Source organism: Anolis sagrei, chromosome 7 (assembly GCF_037176765.1).
Source record: "Anolis sagrei isolate rAnoSag1 chromosome 7, rAnoSag1.mat, whole genome shotgun sequence".
Classification (NCBI taxonomy): domain Eukaryota; kingdom Metazoa; phylum Chordata; class Lepidosauria; order Squamata; family Dactyloidae; genus Anolis; species Anolis sagrei.
The window spans coordinates 19,493,095-19,517,853 of record NC_090027.1 but is presented as its reverse complement, the minus strand read 5'-3'; the positions used below and the strand labels follow the sequence as shown (position 1 = coordinate 19,517,853).

Genomic DNA, 24,759 nt, shown 5'->3' with positions numbered 1-24,759 from the left:
AAAAGCAAGGCGCTGGCTGCTGGAGCTGATGAACAACTGCACTGCATTCTGTCAGATCCCCAAAATCTGGAGGAAAGCAAGAGTCATTGCCATCCTGAAGCCAGGCAAAGCCCGCAACGACCCAAAAAGCTACAGACCAATCTCCCTGCTGTTCCACCTCTACAAAGTTCTGGAGAGACTTATTTTGCATAGAATTACAGAAAAACTAGACCCCTGTCTGATCCCACAGCAAGCTGGCTTCAGAAAAGGCAAAAGCTGCACATCGCAAGTGCTGAACCTGATTCAGCACATAGAAGATGGCTTTGAAAGGCAGCAGATCACAGGAGCTGTCTTCATAGACTTGTCAGCAGCCTATGATACTGTGAACCACCGCCTCCTCCTGAGAAAAATGTATAATATCACAAAGGACGACCACCTCACCCGCCTCATAGGAAACCTGCTACAAATCTATAATATGATATGATTAGCATAGCACAGGAAACAAGGTCTTCTTATCTGTCTTCTTATCTGAGTCCACACTGTCTGGAAGGGCCCTGAGTTATCTGAGTCCACTCTGCCATATATTCCAGTTCAAAGCAGAAAACGTGGGATTTTACTCAGCTGTGTGGAAGGGGCCATAGTTTCCAGTGGTGTCAAACAAGGTGCGTTTCCCAAACTCTGGCCCTTTAAGAGTTTTGAACTCCAGCTCCCAGAATCCTCGGCCATTACAGAAGGCAGCTGAGGCTTCTGGGAGTTGAAGTCACAAACCAGTGGAGGGTGGCGGTGCGTGAGGCTTCTTCTTTGCCCCGCCTCCAGGGCCTCAGCAGGGGGCGGAGTCGGCGCTGCCGGAGTGACGCCATCGCTTCCTCGCGGCGCCTTCCTCCAATCGCTGCTGCGTTGCGGCTGACGTCAGTGTATGGCGGGAAACGGCTGCGAACTAGGCGAGCAGGTGAGGGCTTGGCTGAATGGCGGCGCGGGCAGGGAGAGTGGGAGCGTTTCTCTACCTGTTTCCCGGAAGGAAGAAAGGAAGGAAGGAAGAAGGGAGGCAGGAAGGAAGGAAGGAAGGAAGGAACTCCTCCTCCTCCACCTCAGGCCTGTCCTTCCACTTATTTTCAGGCAGGACTTGTGCATTCTCATATCATACTATTGCTATGCTGTTCTCTATATTATTGTTGTTGTTATCTATCTATCTCTATCTATCTATCTATCTATCTATCTATCTATATAAATGCTCTGTGCATAATGAGTACCTTAAAAACAAAAGAACCAATGAACGAAATCACACCAAATTTGGCAACAAAATGTCTCACAAAACAAGGAGTGACCATCACTCGAAAAATTATGATTTTGTCATTTGGGAGTTGTAGTTGCTGGGATTTATAGTTTACCTACAATCAAAGAGCATTCTGAACTCCATCAATGATGGAATTGGGCCAAACTTAGCACACTGGGCTCCCACGACCAACATAAAAAACTGGAAGGGTTTGGTGGACATTGACCTTGAGTTTGGGAGTTGTAGTTCACCTACATCCAGAGAACACTGTGGACTCAAACAATGATGGATCTGGAGCAAACTTGGCACAAGCACTTAATACGCCCAAATTTGAACATGGATGGAGTTTGCGAGAAATAGACCTTGACATTTGGGAGTTGGAGTTACTGGGATTCATAGTTCACTTACAATCAAAGCGCATTTTGAACCCCACGAACGACAGATTTGGGGCAAACCTCCCACACAGAACCCCCATGACGAACAGAAAATACTTAAGGCTATTCAATCCAACTCTCTTCATCAGGGCAAGAAAACGTAATCAAAGTCCTCCTCACAAAGAGCCATCCAGCAAATAGATATAAATAGATAGGTAGGTAGGTAGGTAGTTGTAGTTGCTGGGATTTATAGTTCACCTACAATCAAATAGCATGATAGAATTGAACCAACCGGGGCATACAGGACTCCCATGACCAACAGAATACACTAGAAGAGTTTCGTAAGCATTGACCTTGAGTTTGGGAGTTGTAGTTCACCTACATCCAGAGAACTGAAGACTCAAACAATGATGGATCTAGACCAAATTTGGCACAAATATTCAATATGCCCAAATATGAACACAGATGGAGTTTGGGGGAAATAGACCTTGACATTTGGGAGTTGTAGTTAATTGGATTTATAGTTCACCTACAATCAAAGTGCATTCTGAACCCCACAAACGAGAGAATTAGAGCAAACTTCCCACACAGAACACCCATGACCAACAGAAAATACTTAAGGCCATCCAATCCAACTCCATCAGGGCAAGAAAACATAAAGTCCTCCTGACAAAGAGCCATCCAGCCATAAAGATAGATAGATAGATAGATAGATAGATAGATAGATAGATATGATTCACACACAGAGATATAGTATCATAGATTTGAAAGGGACCCCTAAAGAAGGACAATGATATGTTGCATGTTCCAGGGTGGGCAAACCAGACACTCTCCATATCAACACTGACAAAAAAACAGCAAGAAATACTGTTGACTCACAAGCAGAAAGACATTACATATATTAGAAACCAACACTTTCTCATTACTTTATTTTCCAGATCAACAGACTGGGCCACAGCAACGCATGGCAGGGGACATCTAGTATAATATGTTGTATATATGTATAATATTAGAATGTAATGCAATATACTACTACTAATCATAATATGATATTATAATTATATATTTATATTACATGTAATATTACTAATAATATTACAATATAATGGTATAATGGTTTTAATTAGTTTTAATCAGTTTGTCTTATTAATCACTACATGTTTGTCTTATTAATCACTACATGTAGCCTGCCCATTATTACTGTTCCTGTTCATATTGTAATTTTTATATTGTTACTAGCTGTCCCCTGCCATGCGTTGCTGTGGCCCAGTCTGTTGATCTGGAAAATAAAGTAATGAGAAAGTGTTGGTTTCTAATATATATCATGTCTTTATGCTTGTGGGTAAACAGTATTCCTTGCTATTTCTTTGTCAGTGTTGATGTGGAGAGTGTCTGGTTTGCCCACCCTGGAATATGCAACATATCACTGTCCTTCTTTAAGGGTCCCATTCAAATCTATGATACTATATCTCTCTGTGTGTGAATCATATCTATCTATCTATCTATATCTATGGCTGGATGGCTCTTTGTCAGGATGATTTTCATTACGTTTTCTTGCCCTGATGAAAGGAGTTGGATTGGATGGCCTTAAGTATTTTCTGTTGGTCATGGGGTTCTGTGTGGCAAGTTTGCCCCAATTCTGTCGTTGGTGGGGTTCAGAATGCTCTTTGATTGTAGGTGAGCTGTGAATCCGTGACTACAACTCCCAAATGTCAAGGTCTATTTCCCCCAAACTCCATCTGTGTTCATATTTGGGCGTATTAAGTGCTTGTGCCAAGTTTGGTCCAGATCCATCATTGTTTGAGTCCACAGTGTTCTCTGGATGTAGGTGAACTACAACTCCCAAACTCAAGGTCAATGGCCACCAAACCCTTTCAGTATTTTCTCTTGGTCTTGGGAGTTTTGTGTGCCAAGTTTGGTTCAATTCCATCATTGGTGGAATTCAAAATGCTCTTTGAGTGTAGCTTAACTATAAATCCTAGCAACTCCCCCCCCCCCCCCCCCAACCCTACCAGTATTCAAATTTGGATGTATCGGATATTTGTGCCAAATTTGATCCAGTGAATACATCCTGCATATCAGATATTTACAATATGATTCATAACGATAGCAAATTTACAGTTACCAAGTAGCAACAGAAATAATGTTATGGTTGGGGGTCACACAACAGGAGAAACTGCATTATGGGGTCGCGGCATTAGGAAGGTTGAGAACCACTGGGGTAGCGGTTTTAAAAATGGCTTTGTCATACTTTGAGATTCAGATGTTAACAAAATTTGATTGCATGGAATAATTCAAATTCCACTACAGGAGGAAAAATGCTAGAGCAGTATTTGTCAACCAGGGAAACACCAGTTGTGACTGGACTTAATTTTTCAGAATCTCTCATTATTGCTAGTGGTAACTAACTAGCACTTGTGAGAATGGAAGTCTCACTATATCTGTTGTTGAAAGTTTTCATGGCCGGAATCACTGGGTTGCTGTGAGTTTTCTGGGCTGTCTGTCCATAGTCCAGAAGCATTCTCTCCTGACTTTTCACCCACATCTGTGGTAGGCATACTCAGAGGTGGTGAGGTCTGTTGGAAACTAGGCAAGTGAGGTTGATATATCTGTGGAATGTCCTGGGTAGGAGAAAGAACTCATGTCTGCCTGAGGCAGGTGTGAATGTTGCAATTGGCGACCTTGATTAGTATTGAATTGCTTTGCAGCTTCAAAGCCTGGCTGCTTCCTGCCTGAGAGAATCCTTTGTTGAGAGGTGTTAGCTGGCCCTGATTTATTCTTGCCTGGAATTCTCCTGTTTTTTTTAGTGTTGTTCTGTATTTACTGTCCTGATTTTAGAGTTTTTAAATGCCGGTAGCCAGATTTTGTTCATTTTCATGGTTTCCTCCTTTCTGTTGAAATTGTCCACATGCTTGAGGATTTCAATGGCTTCTCTGTGTAGTCTGACATGGTAGTTATTAGAGTGATCCAGCATTTCTGTGTTCTCAAATAATATAATAATATATATTTATAATATAAATAATATAAATAATATACTGTGTCCAGGTTGGTACCAGGTTTGTACCTGGAGACATGGCTGCCTTCCCTCTTTGAAACGTCTGTTGGCCTTCCTCTACAAAACATTACCATTGTTCTACTGTATTAAATACCTACTATGTCTTTGGTAAAATAATTTTTACAAAAAGTAAAAAAGAGATAAAAATAAAGTATGTGTTCTTTGTTGCTTGTTAAGGAGGAAAGGCCATTTCAAAACATATGTTTTGATTTCCATACTTTTGTGCCATGACTTTGCTAACCCCCTTACTTTTCTTAATCTGTAGAGTGTGTGCTGTTCATCATCATGGCAGTGCCTTTTGTAGAAGATTGGGACTTAGTGCAAACCCTTGGAGAAGGTGCTTATGGAGAGTGAGTATGTACGGCTTAGGTAACAACATTTAACACAGGCGTTAAAGTATAGCTTTCAGACTAAAGATGAAATGGATGTGTCTTCGACATAGTCACAAACTTGTCAGTAACAGATTACAAGAATAAATATAGCAAATTATAAAAAACTAAAATATCAAGCAATTGTGTCGGTACTAGGCATTATTAGGTTCGGTCAGAATCTTCGTAATTTGGAATAAATTTGGAAAGATTTCCTTTTTGAAGTGATTTCGAAGTTTTTAAGGAAACCGGAAGTCCCTTTGCCTTTCCAAAGCTTTTTCCACTATTTATTTTACGAACCAGTAAGTGAGTTGGAGCCTTGGTTCAAGCCAGAGAAGCGTTCTAAACCACTGTGGATGGATTCCCTTTCCTTTCCCTTCTGCATCACTTTAAATCAGTGCAATGGACTCCCTTCCTTTCCTTTCCCTCCCGCATCAGTTTAAACTAGTGTGGATGGATTCCCTTTCCTTTCCCTCCCGCGAGAGAACCGGTTTTAACTAGTGTGGATGGATCCGCATCAGTTTAAACCAGTGTGGATGGATTCCCTTTCCTTTCCTTTCCCTCCCACGTCAGTCTTAAGCGGGAGAAGTGGTTTTAACTAGTGAGGATGGATCCGCATCAGTTCAAACCAGTGTGGATGGATTCCCTTTCTTTCCTTTCCCTCCCACGTCAGTCTTAAGCGGGAGAAGTGGTTTTAACCAGAGTGGATGGATCCGCGTCAGTTTAAACCAGTGTGGATGGATTCCCTTCCTTTCCTTTCCCTCCCGCGTCAGTCTTAAACGAGAGAAGCGGTTTTAACCAGTGTGGATGGATCCGTGTCAGTATAACCAGTGTGGATGGATTCCCTTCCTTTCCTTTCCCTCCCGCGTCAGTCTTAAGCGAGAGAAGTGGTTTTAATGAGAGTGGGTGGATCCACGTCAATTTAAACCAGTGTGGATGGATTTCTTTCCTTTCGTTTCCCTCCCGCGTCAGTCTTAAGCGAGAGAAGCAGTTTTACCCAGTGTGGATGGATCCGCGTCAGTATAACCAGTGTGGATGGATCCCCTTCCTTTCCTTTCCCTCCCGCGTCAGTCTAAAGCAAGAGAAGTGGTTTTAACGAGAGTGGATGGATCCGCGTCAGTTTAAACCAGTGTGGATGGATTTCTTTCCTTTCCCTCCCGCGTCAGTCTTAAGCAAGAGAAACGGTTTTAACCAGTGTGGATGGATCCGCGTCAGTTTAACCAGTGTGGATGGATTCCCTTCCTTTCCTTTCCCTCCCACGTCAGTCTTAAGCGAGAGAAGCGGTTTTAACCAGAGTGCCGCATCAGTTTAAACCAGTGTGGATGGATTCCCTTCCTTTCCTTTCCCTCCTGCGTCAGTCTTAAGCAAGAGAATCGGTTTCAACCAGAGTGGATGGATTTCTTCCCTTTGCTTTCCCTCCTTCTGGAGTAAAACAACTACTTTCAAATTAAAGACCACCCAATGAAACAGGAAATGACACTTTGAAATCATTAACGAAAGATTCAGAAGTCTCTGAAGTTTCGCAAAGTTTTGAACTTTTTTTCCTGTGAAAATTGGAATTGACTTTAGATCCAAACCACCAGCGCTCCCTACATCTGAAATGAGTTTTGAACCTTTTTTTTGGATCAAACAAGCCTAGCCAGTACGTGTTACTGTTCTCCGACTGGGAAAGACTGGGATGGAGCAAAATACATTGGCCTTGTGTAGGCAGCTTTGAGTTTTAGAGTGATGAATTATACAATGGACGGCAGATAAGGTTTAGACCAGTGGTTCCCAACATGTGGTCTATGGACCACCAGTGGTCCGCAAGAACAAAAATATGATCTGTGGCCTCACCATTACTACACCATTGCCTCAAAACCACGCAGCAATGAGAGTGACTGGTCTCACAAAACCCTCTTATAGGTCCAAGGCAATGTTGGGAGGGAAGAGACTGACTACCCACGAAACATTACTACTACCACATCAGCTCTAGATTATTAAATATGGTTTTCTGTGGATGAGCAGATGGCGACTACTGGATGACATATGTTCCGTATCAGAAACTAGAGCTGACCTGGTCCATCTAATAAAATTTTCTGAATCAGCACCCCAAAGAACCAAATCGAATCTAAAGTTGACCAAAAACTGATTTGTAACCCTTTTGGTACTAATGTTGGAGAGTGGTCCCTGGTCAAAAAAAGTTTGGGAACCACTGGTTTAGACTAATACATACCTTTAGCAATGATCTGTAAGGAAGAAATGTTTTATGAATCCCTGCTCTCCATTTCCCCGCTCTAGAGTTCAACTGGCAGTGAACCGACGCACCGAAGAAGCAGTTGCAGTGAAAATTGTTGACATGAAGCGTGCCATAGAATGCCCAGAACAGATTAAGAAGGAGATCTGCATCAACAAAATGTTGAGTCATGAGAACATAGTGAAGTTTTATGGCCATCGGCGAGAAGGCACTATTCAGTATCTCTTCCTCGAATACTGCAGTGGAGGGGAGCTGTTTGACCGAATAGGTACTGATGATTGTACATCCTGGAGTGATTTCTAGTAGTGGGAGTTTAATAATGTAGGAACATGAGTTAACTCCCCCCCCCCCCCCAAAGCTAAGAGATCTTCTGATTGGGTGGCAGCCTGTGCTGGACGGGGTTGCTCTCCCCCTGAAATCACAGGTCCGCAGTTTGGGAGTCCTCCTGGATTCAGCGCTGACGCTTGATGCGCAGGAGTCGGCGGTGGCCAGGAGGGCCTTTGCACAATTAAAACTCATGTGCCAACTGTGAAGTCTGACTTGACCATGGTGGTCCATGCCTTAGTTACCTCCAGACTGGACTACTGCAATGCACTCTATGTGGGGCTACCCTTGAAGACGGCCCGGAAACTACAACTTGTCCAATGTTCGGCAGCTAGATTAATAACTGGGGCTAGTTACAGGGAGTGGTCGAACCCCCTGTTTAAGGAGCTCCACTGGCTGCCATTTATTCTCCGGTCCCAATTCAAGGTGCAGGTTATCACCTATAAAGCCCTAAACCAATGATGGGCAATCTTTTGAGCTTGGTGTGTCAATACTTGCCAAAAAAACGACCATAACTTGGGTGGGGTGTCACTTCGAGAAAAAAATAATTTCATATTTATAGTTTAATAACAAAATATATTATTGTAATATATAACTGTATTTAATAAACCAAAAACTAATTATTTAACTTACCTGCTTTTTCTATAATGCCATATATCTCGGCATTATACAAAAATGCTGGTGTAGGAGCCGAGGATGAAAGATTATTTTTTTAAAAAAGAAATGTCCTTCTTGGGATGTGGCCCCATCTTCTCTGTATGCGACCGCATGCGGCTGTGTGTCATCGAAAATGGCTACGCGTGTCAGTGCTGACACACGTGTCATAGGTTCGCCATCATGGGGGGGCCTGCCTACCTTTGTGACCGTATCTCCCTCCGTTAACCAGTCCGTGCCCTTCGATCTTCGGGGGACGCCCTCCTTTCTCCCCTGCCAGTTTCACAAGCTCGTCTTGTGGGCACAAGGGAGAGAGCCTTCTCCTCTGTGGCCCCCCAACTCTGGAACTCATTACCTGGAGAGATCAGGAAAGCCCCTACCCTAGAAACCTTTAAAAAGAACCTTAAAACCTGCCTCCGCTGCGCTTTTGGTGAGTAGGTACACAACTTTACATTACTGCTCCCCTCAATGTTTCTGTCACTGGAGTACATGTCCCCCCCACTTGTGGGAAAGCTTGGTTCCACAATCTCGTTATGATCTCCCCTCTGCAAATAACCTCCTCCTCCTTTTATCTCACCCGAGTTTTTTTAACATTTTATTCTCCACATGTGGCCCTCCAACTATCACTGTGATTATGTTTATTGTAATCTTATATTGCTAATGTATTCATATGTTTTTATGTAATTATGATGTTGTTGCTTGTGTTTTTGGTTTTATTTTGCTGTAATCTGTTGTTTGGGCTTGGCCTCATGTAAGCTGCCCCGAGTCCCCGTTGGGGGAGATGGCGGAGTATAAGTAAATATTATTATTATTAAACTATGTCTCTGGGTTGCTGTGAGTTCGTCGGGCTGTATGGCCATGCTCCAGAAGCATTCTCTCCTGACGTTTCACCCACATCTATGGCAGGCATCCTCAGAGGTTGTGAGGTCTTTTGGAAACTAGACAAGTGATGTTTATATATCTGTGGAATGTCCAGATATATAATGAATGAAACTATGTCTCATTTACATTATGTATAAAACTCATATATTAAAATACTTAATTGCTATTGTTGCTGTTGTTGGCAAATGGGGATTCACATTAAATATCACGTATCAAACTATTACATCTTGAAAATGAACCAATCCTTGAAATGCTGCCTGTACACCACAGAATGGTTCAAAGATACCTGTGGAAGTGTCGTAAGCAGCTATGCTTTCCAAAATCTGACAAAAGCATTTTGTATAATTTAAAGAGCTATTGCAGCATACACTTGCGTTTTAAGTGTTTGAGTTTTAGACTCTTTTAGGGGCTTGTCGGCGTATCCTTACCAGATGTCATTGAAATTCCACTTCAGTGAGAACTAGTTAGAATGGCTAATGGCAAATAACACTGTTCAACAGAGAAAAAGTTGCGGGCCTGAAAATAGTTGTTCTTTTATGATTTTGGGGTGCTGAAAACGAAAATGACATTTAAAAATGTATATTGGCTCTAGTTTTTATGATATAAGCAATCACGTGATCACGTATGGTTGAAAAAAATGCATGTTGCGACTTACACTATGGAAGATTCTAGAATATTCTAGAAAGTTTGATGACGCAGTATTAGTGCCATGTGCAAAAGCCAGAAAGCCCTATATAAGGCCAGACTTTTGAACGGTGAGGGTCAGTCAGTTGAAGACTGAGACAGTATCGTTAAACATCGTTTTACATTGTTCTTTTTACTGTAGTTATGCCTCGCACGTGTGTAAATAAAGCACTATGGAAAAAAGATATCAAGGCAAATGGACTCCGTCAATGCTGTCAGACTACTGCTGGAGCATTGTAAGAGACAATCCTTTCCTTGAATACAAAAGAAAAGTCAAGAGAAGCAAACAGGATATAAACTAAAGTCATGATTAAAGCGACGTTTAAACTTTCAGACTTTTCAACTGCATTAGGCCTACTAATATAGTTTCTTGCTGCACAAACATAAACAATAGACTAATTAAATAAATATTTCTCATGTATAAACTATTGGCAATATAATTTGACTAAAATTTAGTAAATATTCACGGTTTATATACATGCAGTAAGGTTAGGCGCATTATCATAATATTAACAAATTACCTATTGTGGAGAAAATTGAAATAGCTGTTGCATAAAAACCAGAGCCAATTAACACATTTAATTATTATATTTGTATTCAGCGTGTTAAATTTATTAAGAAACGGCACATTTCGTTTCCAAAACTGAGAAAAACTGAAAATTTGTAGAACAGTGTAATCATGGAACTGGAGCCATACATTCACTGGACTTGCCTTCAATTAAAATCACGTTATGCATTTTGTAAGTGAAGCAAATTACTCATAATGTTCATTCTATTAGATACTAAATGATGATACGATGTCTTTCTATAGAGCCTGATATAGGGATGCCTGAAGCAGAAGCACAGCGGTTTTTTCACCAGCTTATAGGTGGTGTGGTAAGTTTCTTTATACTGCTTTTTTTTTCAAAATTCAAAATAACATTTGAAAATATATTGTCCAAGGCTTTCATGGCCGGAATCACTGGTTTGTTGTAGGTTTTTCAAGCTATATGGCTATGTTCTAGAGGCATTCTCTCTTGACGTTTCACCTGCATCTATGGCAGGTATCCTCAGAGGTTGTGACCTCAGAGGTTCTTTCCTTTGTGTGCCCCTGTTCAGAAGATTTCACCCCACTTTCTGTCTCTTTGATAATTGGTTTTTGAAAAATGTGGCTTGTGGAAACAACCATTGGTGAGAAAGCTTCAGTGGAGACCACTTTCCCCCATGATAATATCTCTTCCAGGAGTGAATTTCCCTTCCTAAGGGTTGATTTCTCTCACTTCCTGTTGTCTCAGTTGTGAGTCATTTATAAGTTGGATGTTTGTAACTTGGAAATTGCCTGTATATACTATAATTGTTTATATCATTTTTTAAAAGGTCTACCTACATAGTCTAGGAGTAACACATCGGGATATTAAGCCTGAGAATCTGTTGCTGGATGAAAGAGGTAAGGGAGAAATGATTTCCCGCATGTGTGTTGTGTATTTGTTTGCCTTGGCTTTCAGTGGATGGTTAATCCATGCCTTTTCTAGCATTTTCTTTGGCAAGGATTATTTAGGAGTGTTTTGCTTTGGCAAGGATTGCTAGAGGTGTTTGTAACCTTCCTTGGTTATCTCCCACTGAAGTTCCACAGCTGTGGGGTCATTACTTAGTAAGTTCTGTCTCACTAGTTTGTCCAGCAAGTACAGGAGCATTAGTATTTCTGCATAACTGTGCTTTGAAGCAATTACTATACTTGCTAGCCACCCCCTGTCATGCGTTGCTGTGGCCCAGTCTGGTGATCTGGAAAATAAAGTAATGAGAAAGTGTTGGTTTCTAAGATATGTAATTTCTTTATGCTTGTGGGTAAACAGTACTTCTTATTTCTTTGTCAGTGTTGATGTGGAGATTGTCTGGTTTGCCTACTCTGGAAAATGCAACATATAATTGTCCTTCTCTAGGGGTCCCTTTCAAATCTATGATACTATATCTCTCTGTGTGTGAATCATATATATCTATCTATATCTATGGCTGGATGGCTCTTTGTCAGGAGGGCTTTGATTATGTTTTCTTGCCCTGGTGAAGGGAGTTGGACTGGATGGCCTTAAGGCAGCATTTCTCAACCTGGGGGTTGGAACCCCTAGAGGGGTTGCAAGGGGGTGTCAGAAGGGTTGCCAAAGACTACCAGAAAATACAGTATTTACTGTTGGTCATGGGGGTTCTGTGTGGGCGGTTTGGCCCAATTCTATCGTTGGTGGGGTTCAGAATGCTCTTTGATTGTTGGTGAACTATAATCTCAGCAATTGCAACTCCCAAATGTCAAAGTCTATTTCCCCCAAACTCCACCAGTGTTCACATTTGGGCATATTGAGTATTCATGCCAAGTTTGGTCCAGATCCATCATTGTTTGAGTCCACAGTGCTCTCTGGATGTAGTGCAAAGACTGGTAATGACATAGGAATGGAACAATGGATGACAAATCTGGATCATGTTTTTAGTGACGAAACGCTAGTGAATGGTTATCATAGTAATTGTGTATTAGATTAGGTTATTAACTGTTTTATATTGGTGTTTGAATTCTGCTGTGTCCTGTGTCTTGTGAACCGCTGTGAGTCGCCTTCGGGCTGAGAACAGCGGTATAGAAGCAAAGTAAGTAAATAAATAAATAAATAGGTGAACTACAACTCCCAATCTCAAAGTCAATGTCCACCAAACCCAGAATTTTCTGTTGGTTGTGGGAGTCCTATGTGCCAAGTTTGGTTCAAGTCCATCGTTGGTGGGTTCAGAATGCTCTTTGATTGTAGGTGAACTGTAAATCCTAGCAACTACAAATCCCAAATGATTAAAACCATTTTTGAGTGATGGTCACCCCTTGGAGCAGTACGTGTATTGTGCCCAAATTTGGTGCCAATTCGTCCAGTGGTTTTTGAGTTCTGTTAATCCCACAAACGAACATTACATTTTATTTATATACACGGAGACAGTCTTGTTCCTTTGTTCAACCCTAAAGATGATTCCCCTGTGTTACGATGCCCATGTGTTTTGATCAGTTTTAATTGAATGTGCTTTAAATAAAAATCTTGAAGAGACAGGATGATTGTAATGAATCCTTTACCTTGACATGCTAACTTAGGCCAAAGAGAGTGGGCCTGGCGAAGCCATAGCATCCATTTCAGAGAAGGGAAACAGGGAGAAGCCATCTTAGGTTAGGTTTGCCTTAAGGAGGCGTGTTCTAGTCTTGGAGGGAAAGTTAGAAGGCTAGGATTGGTTAGGAATATGAGGGCGGAGCTTAAGTGGTCTGAAGGAAAAAAGTGACTTTTAAACTGAGGCTTGAGTTCCCAGATTGCCAGTTGGAGCTTGGAAAGGGTAAAGCGAAGACGTTGGGTGTTAGTTTGGGTTTTTGAAGAAGAACTTTGGGTCAGTCTTTTGTGTAGTATTCAGAGTGGCTATAGAGAAATATGGCTAGAAATATGGCTGCCGATCAGCTTCTGGGCACAATTCAAAGTGCTGGTTTTGACCTATAAAGCCCTAAACGGCTCTGGCCCAGTTTACCTGTCCGAACGGATTCTCCCCTATGAACCATCAAGGCTATTAAGATCTTCCGGGGGGGGGGGGGGCTGCTCTCGGTCCCACCAACCTCACAATCACAGTTGGTGGGGACAAGAGACAGGGCCTTCTCGGTGGTGGCTCCCCAGCTTTGGAACTCCCTCCCACTAGAGGTTAGATCTGCCCCCTCCCTCCTGACGTTCAGGAAATCACTAAAAACCTGGCTCTGGAATGTGGCATTCGAGGATTGAACCTAGAACCTTTCCCTGTGATGAATTATGATGAACTGTGACTACGAGCATGACTGTGACTTTGACTGGATTGACAATTTGGCGTAGGAAACTGTAATGATGTAATGATGATGTTTTTATTGTACTGTGTTGTACTATTTTAATATGTAATGATTTGTACCTGTTGTTCTTTTATATGATTGTACTTTTTTGTGGGAGTTACTTTCAGAGATTCATTTCCTGAAGTAATTTTCTGTGTTGGAACTTTTAAGACTTGTAACCCAGAGGTTTTTAGGATCTCTACTCAAATGTAACCACAAGCTTTGTATGCCAGATTTTTACTGAAACCATTAAGCATTTGTACCTGAATATTTCAAGCCTGTTCAATAAACGTTCTTGTTATTATTATTAACTTATACCAGCCAAAGGTGAATACCTTTGTGGTCAAAGCATTAATCAAGACAGGTTTTTAACAGCCTCTAAGAAATCTATGGTGACACAGAGTGTGTTACTGAACAACCTCTCAATTATATCTCAGCCTGTTTATTATTAATATGGTGGCAGCGGATATCTTTTAAAGAAACACTTTAAGTCTCTCAGTTCCAGTGGTTCCCATTTCCTAACTTTTAAATATTCAGTTGGTTCAACAACTATTCTCCCTCTATATTTTGGTGAGCTAACCTGTAGTAGTGGTGTCATCGCTATAATTTTTGGGTGGAGCAGTGAGTGGTTGGGATTGTTTTCATGTATACTTTTCCCCGTATAAGAATTTAAATTTAAAATCTACTCCCTCTCAACTGCTCGGCTGCTGTGTTAGTTATAATGATCATTAGTGTAATTGCTTTCCTGTTGTGTTTGTTTAGATAATCTCAAAATATCTGACTTTGGCCTAGCAACTGTGTTTAAATACAATGGACGTGAGCGGTTGTTGAACAAGATCTGTGGCACACTGCCATACGTTGCCCCCGAGGTCCTTAAAAGAAAGGAATTCCACGCGGAGCCAGTTGATGTTTGGTCTTGTGGAATAGTACTCACTGCCATGTTGGCAGGAGGTAAGAACGTTTACCAAAGTTTGGATTTATTTGTCGCATAAAACTAAGGATTACCAACAGTTGGTTTCTTTTCTGGCAGAATTACCATGGGATCAACCTATTGAAACTTGCCAAGAATATTGTGATTGGAAAGAACAGAAATCATATCTTGCACCATGGAAGAAGATTGATTCCTTGCCACTGGGTATTTCACTGATTTGCTGATCCTGTATCTGCTTTGTGGTTTAATAGCTTTCTGGTGATACTAGAGAGATACCGTATATACTTGAGTATAAGCCTAGTTTTTCAGCCCCTTTTAGGCTGAAAAAGCTCCCCTCGGCTTATACTTGAATCAAGGTTATTTATTATTTTATTCTGTTATTAGTATTATTTTTATTTCATGTATTATTTTATTACATTTACAGTATTTTACTCTATTATTATGATTATTATCACATTTATTATACTTTATTATTATTGCATTTATTATTTTACTCTTATTACATTTATTATTTTACTCTATTATTACTGTTATTATTGCATTTCCATTATTTTACTTTATTATTATTATTATTACATTCATTGTTTTACTCTCTTTCTTATTGTTGGAAGGATACGTAAATAAATTTACACTGAAGAAGGTTAGAATAATGATTTAATCAGAGTTGGGCAGTCTTATCTCAAATTTTATATAAATATACAACACCATTTCAGCTCCTGATGCCTCGATTAATGTAATTTTATTGCTATCTATTTTTATTTTGAAATTTACCAGTAGCGGCTTCATTTCTCACCCTCAGATTATACATCGAGTCAATTTGTTTTCCCAGTTTTCGGTGGTAAAATTAGGTGCCTCGGCTTATATTCGGGTCGGCTTATACTCTAGTATATACGGTACTTCATTTTGGTCCCAATAATTTTTTTTTAAAGGATATCTAATCTCTATTTTCTCAAGGCAGGACATCTCAGTTTAGATAAAAAATATGTTAGTATCACTCCATGGACTATTTCTAAAGTTGTTGGCCTTGTATAACAAATATTTTGTTTTATTTCTTTGCAGCTCTGCTTATCAAAATATTAACTGAAAACCCTGCGTCCAGACTGACCATAGCAGACATTAAAAAAGACAAATGGTACACAAAACCTTTACAAAAAGGTGATTTTTAAAAAAATATTTCTTTTTAAAATATTTTTAGAAGTTTAGGCGATCCCTCATTGCTTGAGTATGATGGCCTTCCAAGTGGAGTGTCTTGGCGGTGGACATGTGGGTGGCTGTGGAGCCCTATTCTTGATCCGCATGTTCTTCCACAGTGAGGGCATTGGTTTCCAGGTGAAAGGCGGTGCCGATCAGGATTGGCTTGATGTGCCTTCCTCTTCGCACATTTCTCCCTTTCATTCTCCATTCCTGCCTCTCTGAATTCCACAGCACTGCTGGTCACAGCTGACTTCCAGTTAGAGTGCTCAAGGGTCAGGGCTTCCCAGTCTTCGGTGTCTATGCCAGAGTTTTTAAGGTTAACTTTAAGCCCATCTTTAAATCTCTTTTCCTGTCTACCAAAATTCCATTTCCCATTCTTGAGTTGGGAATTGAATAACTGCTTTGGGAGATGATGATCGGGCATTTGGACAATGTGTCCGGTCCAGAGAAGTTGATGGCGGAGGACCATCGCTTCAATGCTGGTGGTCTTTGCATCTTCCAGCATGCTGACATTTGTCTGCCTATCTTCCCAAGAGATTTGCAGGATTTTTCAGAGGTAACACTGATGGAATCGTTGTAGGAGTTGAGTGATGTCTGTAGACAGTCCAGGTTTTGCAGACTATATGATAGTTAATATCTAAAAGTTATTTTCAAAATAATGGTGACAATATATCTTTCTCTTCAGGCATAAAACGGTCTCGAATCTCCACAGAACCCTCTGATTCTCCAGGTGTTTTTTCGAAGCACATTCGGTCAGATACTGACTTCTCTCCAGTGAAAGAGACACACAGGTGAAATGCATTTGGCTTTGTTGTTTTCAGCTGATATTTATATCTTTTTTGTTTGTTTAGGTTTTTTTTATAAATATTTTTTTATTTAAAATTTTTAGTTTATACAACAAAAAATGAAAAAAGGAAAACAGGAGAAAGAAAGGAAAAAAGGAAAACAGGAGAAAGAAAGGAAAAAAGTGGGAGATTGAGGAGTTGTTAGTAGATTAAACAGTGACAAATATTAAATACTAGCTTGGGGACCCGGCGGTGCCCGGGTTATTTGAGAAAGGCATTCTTTACCTGTGCTCCAAGTTCAGTCTAGATCCAATGTCATCTGGGTTCAGTGTGTGCGGGTGAACTACAACTCCCGTATGCAAGTACCATCGTCCATCCTCCTCCAAAAGGATGTAGAGTTGGTCATGGGGGCTCTGTGTGTCAAGTTTGGCTTGATCAACCATTGGTGTGGGTCGCAGTGGTCTCAGGAAGTGAGTATCAGTGTTGTGTCTTGATGCAGGGTGAACTACAACTTCCACTCTGTGGAGTCAGTCCCCCAAACTCCTACAGAATGTTCAGTTGCTGATCAATTCCTCTGTTTTGCTGTGTGCCATGGGAAAAGGTTAGGGAAGGAAGAGGCGGTGGCCAGGGTTATGCAAATGAGAGGGAAATGAACCCTGGGAGGTGTCTGGTGGAGGAAAAACAGAAAATCTAGGCTGAAATGGTCCCTGCATGAAAGCCTTCACTTGGGTAATGGGCAGGATGGCGTTTGTGGGGGACATTGGCAGGGCTCTTGGACATGTTCATGGTAACCTGCAATGTCAGTTTTGGAAGGGCCATGGGTATCTCCAGCTCAGTGAGAACTATAGCCTGTTTGTGGAGGTGGGGCTCTTTCTGGGTAAACAGACACCCCTACCCCCTGCCACATACACACATTTTCACTTTTATTATGTGTATAGATGTCACAAAGGAAGAGGGAAGTAAGTAGTAATGCTGATGTTGTTTTCATTGTTGCAGTGAGGAGAGAAGGACCTATTCCAATTCTCAGCCAGAACCTGGCACTGGCCTATCCTTTTGGGACAATAGCCCTGCTAATATTGACAAGCTAGTGCAAGGCTTCAGCTTCTCCCAACCAGCTTGTCCTGAACACATGCTGCTGAACAGCCAACTATTGGGCACTCCAGGCTCCTCCCAGGTAATCTTGTGCAGTTTACTACTGTGGCTTTTCTGTTAGAATAATAGAATCATAGAGTTGGAAGACACCCCAAGGGTCATCCAGTGCAATTCCATTCTACAGGGTGCAGCAGCATAACTTCCATTTTTTCAAAACGTAATAAAACCCATTGTATGAATCAGAATATTTTTCTAATGTAGCCGCATACCTAAAGTTTTGTTTTACATAGTTTTGAAGATCAAATTAGGTAGGTGACGTCCTCCATTCTCCATTCTCCATTCTCCATTCTCCATACACTGAGTAAATCGATTCCTGGCATTCGTCATGACTCTTGCCAGCATAGCAGGTGTTACGTTGGCAATTTCTTCCTGGATGTTGGTCTTCAAATCTTGTAGGATCCTTGGAAGGTTCACATAAACACGGGATTTCAAAAATACCCATAGAAAAAAAATCACAAGGGGCCAAATTTGGAGAGTGGGCCGGCCACTCCAAATCCCCCCTAATTGAGATGAGGCGCTCTGGGAAGTGTTCCCTCAAAGCAGCCATCGATGCTCTTGAAGTGTATGCAGTTGCACCGTCTTGTTGGAACCAAATGTCCCCTAAGTCCAACCCATCTAACGTAAAGGTAGTCCCCTGACATTAAGTCCAGTCATGTCTGACTCTGGGGTGTGGTGCTCATCTCCATTTCTAAGCCGAAGAGGCAGCGTTGTCCGTAGACACCTCCAAGGTCATGTGGCCGGCATGACTGCATGGAGTGCAGTTACCTTCCCACCGGAGCGGTACCTATTGATCTACTCACATTTGCATGTTTTTGAACTGCTAGGTTGGCAGAAGCTAGGGCTGACAGCGGAAGCTCACGCCACTCCCCAGAATCGAACCTGCGACCTTTCGATCAACAAGCTCAGCAGCTCAGTGCTTTAACCCACTGCGCCACCGGGGGCTCCCATCTAGCCATGGGGAAAAAAAATCCTGTAACATGTTTACATACCGGTCCGAATTCACTGTCACTGCGACTTCATTTTCCTCAAAGAAAATGGTTGATTCCAGCTGAGGAAATTGCACACCACACTATGATTTTAGGTGAATGCAAAGGGCTTTGAAGCAATTCTCAAGGATTGTTGTCAGCCCAGTAGCGCATGTTTTGTTTGTTGACGGATCCACACAAATGAAAATGGGCTTCATCACTAAAAAAAAAATAGCTTCCTCAGGAATGACTTCGAGAAGAACCTCACAGGCATTCCTCCGAGAATTGAAGTCACATTCAGAAAGTTCCTGCACAATCGCCATCTTGTAAGGATGGAAATGAAGATCATCATGAAGAATTCTCCTCACAGAATGATCGGAAAGTCCAAGGGCAGACGAATGTTTGCGCACGGAACGCCGTGGTGATTGCAACATTGAAGCTCTCACTACCGCAATGTTCTCAGGTGATCTCATGGGCCAAGGGATTCCAGTTTTTTGTCTTGTCGCACTTACAGTTTGTCTGAATGTAGTGACCCACATCACAATTGATTTCCGGTCCAGGACAGGGGCCAATGGGGCTAAATTAAAGCTATTCTGCAAGGCACGCTGGGTTGCGATCACAGAACATCCGCTTGAAAAGTAGGCCTCAACGGCAAAAGCACGCTCTTAACTGTTCCAACGCGTGATGGCGACTGAACTGTGTCAGGACAAAACTTTATACTCCCGCCTCTCGAACGAGACCACTAGAGCTCCGCTACGTCTTCAACCGACTGAATGGCGCGCATTTTAAAAAAGGAAGTTATGCTGCCGCACCCTGTACATGCAGGAACATACAACCAAAGCACCCCAACAGATGACCATCCAGCCTCTGTTTGAAAACCTCCAGAGAAGGAGACTACTGGACTCCAGGGCAACATAATTCATTGCCAAACAACACTGGATCAGAAATTATTCTTATTCCCCCTTTTTGAGATATTTATATTTCAAAAAGGTGTGCAATTTTCACAAAGAACACAGCATAAAGGTGAATAAAATCAATACAATGTATTTTATATTATCTATAAAGTGTACAACAGTTTCCCAGTTGATTGAGAACTGGGAAATAGAGGGAGAAAATGTGGAGGCCGTGACAGACTTTGTATTTCTAGGTGCAAAGATTACTGTAGATGCAGACTGTGGCCAGGAAATCAGAAGACGCTTCCTTCTTGGGAGGAGAGCAATGTCCAATCTTGATAAAATAGTAAAAAGCAGAGACATCACATTGGCAACAAAGATCCGCCTAGTCAAAGCCATGGTATTCCCTGTAGTAACCTACGGATGTGAGAGCTGGACCTTAGGGAAGGCTGAGCGAAGGAGGATCGATGCTTTTGAGCTGTGGTGTTGGAGGAAAGTGCTGAGAGTGCCTTGGACTGCGAGAAGATCCAACCAGTCCATCCTCCAGGAAATAAAGCCCGGCTGCTCACTGGAGGGAAGGATACTAGAGACAAAGTTGAAGTACTTTGGCCACATCATGAGGAGACAGGAAAGCCTAGAGAAGACCATTATGCTGGGGAAAGTAGAAGGTAAAAGGAAGAGGGGCCGACCAAGGGCAAGATGGATGGATGGCATCCTTGAAGTGACTGGCTTGACCTTGAAGGAGCTGGGGGTGGTGACGGCCGACAGGGAGCTCTGGCCTGGGCTGGTCCATGAGGTCACGAAGAGTCGGAGACGACTGAAGGAATGAACAACAACAACATAAAGCATACATAGACTGAGCCATACTAGTAAGGTTTGCAAATATTCAGCATACACCTCACTACCTCTGAGTATGTTTGCCATAGATGCAGGCGAAACGTCAGGAGGGAATGCCTGAACAGGGGTCCACAAGCTTTTAAAGCAGAGGGCCAGAGGTCCCTCAAACTGCTGGGAGGGCTGGATTATAATTTGAAAAAAAACATGAATGAATTCCTATGCACACTGCACATCACTTATTTGTAGTGCAAAAAACACTTAAAAACAATACAATAATTAAAATAAAGATCAATGTTAACAAATATAAACTTATTAGTATTTCAATGGGAAGTGTGGGCCTGCTTTTGGCTGATGAGATAGGATTGCTGTTGTTGTGTGCTTCCAAGCTGTTTCAGACATAGGTTGACCCTGAACGAGAGCTGGGTAAATGACCTTGGGGGGCCATATCTGGCCCCCAGGCCTTCGTTTGAGGACCTCTGATCTAGGTCATGGTACCCCTTTATTGTGCCTTGGCCAGACCACACCTGGAATCACACTGTTCAATTCTGGACACCTCAACTTAAGGGAGATGTTGACAAGCTGGAATGTGTCCAGAGGAGGGTGGCTCAAATGATCAAGGGTCTGGAGAACAAGCCCTATGAGGAGTGGCTTAAAGAGCTGGGCATATTTAGCCTGCAGAAGAGAATACTGTGATTTTCCTGCTTCTTGGCAGGGGGTTGGACTGGATGGCTCATGAGGTCTCTTCCAACTCTATGATTCTATTATTCTGTTCAGCTCGCATTTTAAAATCATCTTTGTTTGAAGAGAATAGTACTTGTAATTGTTCTTTTCCATCTTTCTTTCTCTTCCCTCAGAATCCATGGCAGCGCTTGGTGAAGAGAATGACCCGGTTCTTTTTGAAGTTGGATGCGGAACAATCATATGAGATCCTGAAGGAGGTTTGCGATAAGATGGGTTATATCTGGAAGAAAGGCTGCACAAACCAGGTATAGCAGAGGAGACGGTTGTGGTGATATTGAGTCGGGGATATTTCAGATTGCGTTGCAAGTCTTTGGAGGAAAATAATTTCCCCCAATAAAGTTGTTGTTTTTCCTTCAAAGGTTACCATATCAACAACTGATAGAAGAAACAACAAACTGATTTTCAAGGCAAACTTAGTGGAAATGGATGAGAAAATTCTTGTGGACTTCCGTCTTTCTAAGGTATACCAAATTAAGGAACACATTTCATTCCAAGAACATTGGAAACACCTTTTTTCTGTCTCAACAGCTTCGCTAACAGTTTGTGTAGTTTATTTCCATGTACATATAGATTTTGTTTTGATTAGAACACTGCACTTAAGTAAGTAAGTTTAAATGTAAGGTTATTTTTAGCATTTTCAATATTGCCTTCTGTTTTTCTGTTTGCTTAAGTAAAAGATGCCTCAGCTTATTTTTCCTTTGAAAAATGTTAACAAAGGTCCTCCACTGTGCATGTGGCAGGGCTCAGGTTGTATTGCAGCAGGTGGTCAGTGGTTTGCTCTTCTCCACACTCGCATGTCGAGGATTCCACTTTGTAGCCCCATTTCTGAAGGTTGGCTCTGCATCTCGTGGTGCCAGAGCGCAGTCTGTTCAGCGCCTTCCAAGTCGCCCAGTCTTCTGTGTGCCCAGGAGGGAGTCTCTCATTTGGTATCAGCCATTGGTTGAGGTTCTGGGTTTGAGCCTGCCACTTTTGGACTCTCGCTTGCTGAGGTGTTCCAGCGAGTGTCTCTGTAGATCTTAGAAAACTATTTCTAGATTTAAGTTGTTGACGTGCTGGCTGATACCCAAACAGGGGATGAGCTGGAGATGTCTCTGCCTTGGTCCTTTCACTATTGGCTGCTACTTCCCGGCGGATGTCAGAAGCGACCAGCATAATAATAATAATAATAATAATAATAATAATAATAATACAATTATTATTATTATTATTATTAATAATAATAATAATACAGAAGCGACCAGCATAATAATAACAACAACAACAACACTTTATTTGTACCCCGCTACCATCTCCCCAAGGGACTCGGTGTGGCTTACATGAGGCCGAGCCCAAACACAACAATACAAGCAATAATAACAACAATACAAGCAATTAAAATAAAAACATAGACAATACAATATGCAACATTATCATAACAGCCTTACAGCCCTGAGGAATTCCGGAGGGAATAACAGCTCTAACCATCAAAGCAGCTAAGTGATTACAGGCCTGTTCGTTCGTCTGCTCGGTTCTGAAACGCAGTTCAGCCGGTAGTGGATTCAAATCAGGTTTAGGTTCACAGTAGCCTGGGAGGAGCTAGAAAGGGGAATTTTCCTTTGCACAAGGTTTTTGAAGATAGTGCCTGTTCCCTGTGAACAAGATTGCAAGAGCTAAAAGACTAAGACAGGGGTCCTCAAACTTTTTAAACAGAGGGCCAGGTCACAGTCCCTCAAACTGTTGAAGGGCCGTATTATAATTTTAAAAAAACATGAATGAATTTCTATGCACACTGCACATATCTTATTTGTAGCGCAAAAGACACTTTAAAACAATACAATAATTAAAATGAAGAGCAATTTTAACAAATATAAACTTATTTGTATTTCAATGAGAAGTGTGGGCCTGCTTTTGGTTGATGAGATAGAATTGTTGTTGTTGTGTGCTTTCAAGTCATTTCAGACTTAGGTTGACACTGAGCAAGGGCCGGGTAAATGACCTTGGAGGGCCGCATCCGGCCTTAGTTTGAGGACCCCTGGACTAAGAGACTGTTTAGAAAACTTTACAATTCTTGTTTGTTCATCAATAAAAGACTGTTATATTTAAGCTCAAGCCTCATAAAGACTGTTTAATAAGGGAAATTTCTCTAAAGGCTTCTTTTCGGGCCCCCTGGCTTCCCGCTGGATCCAAGCCATACATCCTCTCTTAAAGGCACTTCATTTCAGGTCCAGTGGCGACAGAACACTCTGCATTCACTCATTTTGATACATTTTCTTTTCTCTACTCAGGGCGATGGTTTGGAGTTCAAGAGGCATTTCCTGAAGATCAAGGGGAAACTGGTTGACGTTGTCAGTGCGCAGAAGTTGTGGCTCCCAACCACATGATTGCACTGTTTTTTGGGAACGGATCCATCATTATTCTGCCAAGGGACGGTTATTCTAGCCATGCCCTGACTTTTAGATAATTCAGTGGAACTCTCTTTCAGTTTTCAAATGACAGCTGTACAAACAATGTTCATATGTTGCTGGATAGCGACTGGTATGAGTTTGGCAAAGAGAGATGTGCCAGGATACATCACCATCAACAATCATGTTGCATTCTTCTGGGTTTTTGGCTTGATTTTTTTTTTTTTTGGCAATGTGATTATTATTATTTTTTTCTTGAGTCATCTTGACCTCGAGGCTTGACTATTTTTTTTTCCAAAGTGCAAAATCAAACAAACTGAATATCTGGGTGGTTTGGGGAGTCGAGTCTTTTGAAGAGTAACAATCCCAGCGTTTTTTGAAATCTAAACAACCATTTAAAAAAATCTAAATGTGATTGGGACTGAGGAATGGATCCAGACGGAGGTCCTAATCACTTTCTGTCGCTGATGACTTGCTGAATGAAGCAATTCAGTTCTAGTGTTTTGCTTTCGATATTGACTTATTTTCCTCTAAAGAAAACATGAAATAGTGAGCCATTTTAATACTGTTTATGTCTCACTGATATGTTTTCAGGGATTATCTCTTCCCCCCTCACACTCCAAATACACTCATTAAGCCTTTGGAATAGAAACATGCGGTGAAGTGAGATAAACACCCCTTTCCATCCCATCACTTTCTCTTCATTTCCCATACAGGTGTGAAATACAGGTTAATAGTGCCTTAGTTCTTTCTTGAACAGGTAACAACCATGTGTCTTAACTGTGATTACAATTATACGCATCAGTGAAAAATAAGGTGAGTCAGAAGCCTTTATTTTTTTGAGAATGCTTCTGACTGATTTAGTTTTTAAAGTGTTTGTAAAAGAAAATAATAATAAAGTGCAAATAATAAACAAATGACTGTTAGAATATACTGTGTTATAACAATGTGTATCACATCTTATTAACAAATGGGAAATCTTGCCATTCATTGCAAAGTTTGAGACGTAACTCCCTTGCGGACTGAAACACAGCTTTCTTAAAATTTTGATGCATGGAAGACAAGTCCTTTTACAGTAGAGCAAACTGATACATATGAGTAAATAGGTCACATTGAGTTCCATGTAACATATTGCCAAATGCCCACACATGTTAAGATTGCACTATAATTGGATTTTATTTATTTATTTATTTATTTACAGTATTTATATTCCGCC

At 41.4% G+C, this 24,759-nt stretch overlaps 1 protein-coding gene across 2 annotated transcripts; it reads left to right on the top strand.

Moving 5' to 3' along the window:
* Positions 1-831: 831 nt before the first annotated feature.
* CHEK1 (checkpoint kinase 1) lies at positions 832-24,463 on the top strand. Of its 2 annotated transcripts, none has more exons than XM_060787513.2 (13): positions 832-928; positions 4,947-5,031; positions 7,330-7,553; positions 10,641-10,705; positions 11,186-11,255; positions 14,427-14,615; positions 14,695-14,799; positions 15,655-15,750; positions 16,475-16,580; positions 17,571-17,748; positions 21,276-21,407; positions 21,522-21,623; positions 23,427-24,463. In XM_060787513.2, exons 2-13 carry the CDS (start codon positions 4,967-4,969, stop codon positions 23,520-23,522), a joined length of 1,428 nt encoding a protein of 475 aa, XP_060643496.2. In that variant the 5' UTR covers positions 832-928; positions 4,947-4,966; the 3' UTR covers positions 23,523-24,463. The 2 variants fall into 2 exon arrangements, with proteins under 2 accessions (XP_060643496.2, XP_067326805.1); XM_067470704.1 differs by lacking the exon at positions 832-928 and adding an exon at positions 935-1,095.
* Positions 24,464-24,759: the final 296 nt, after the last annotated feature.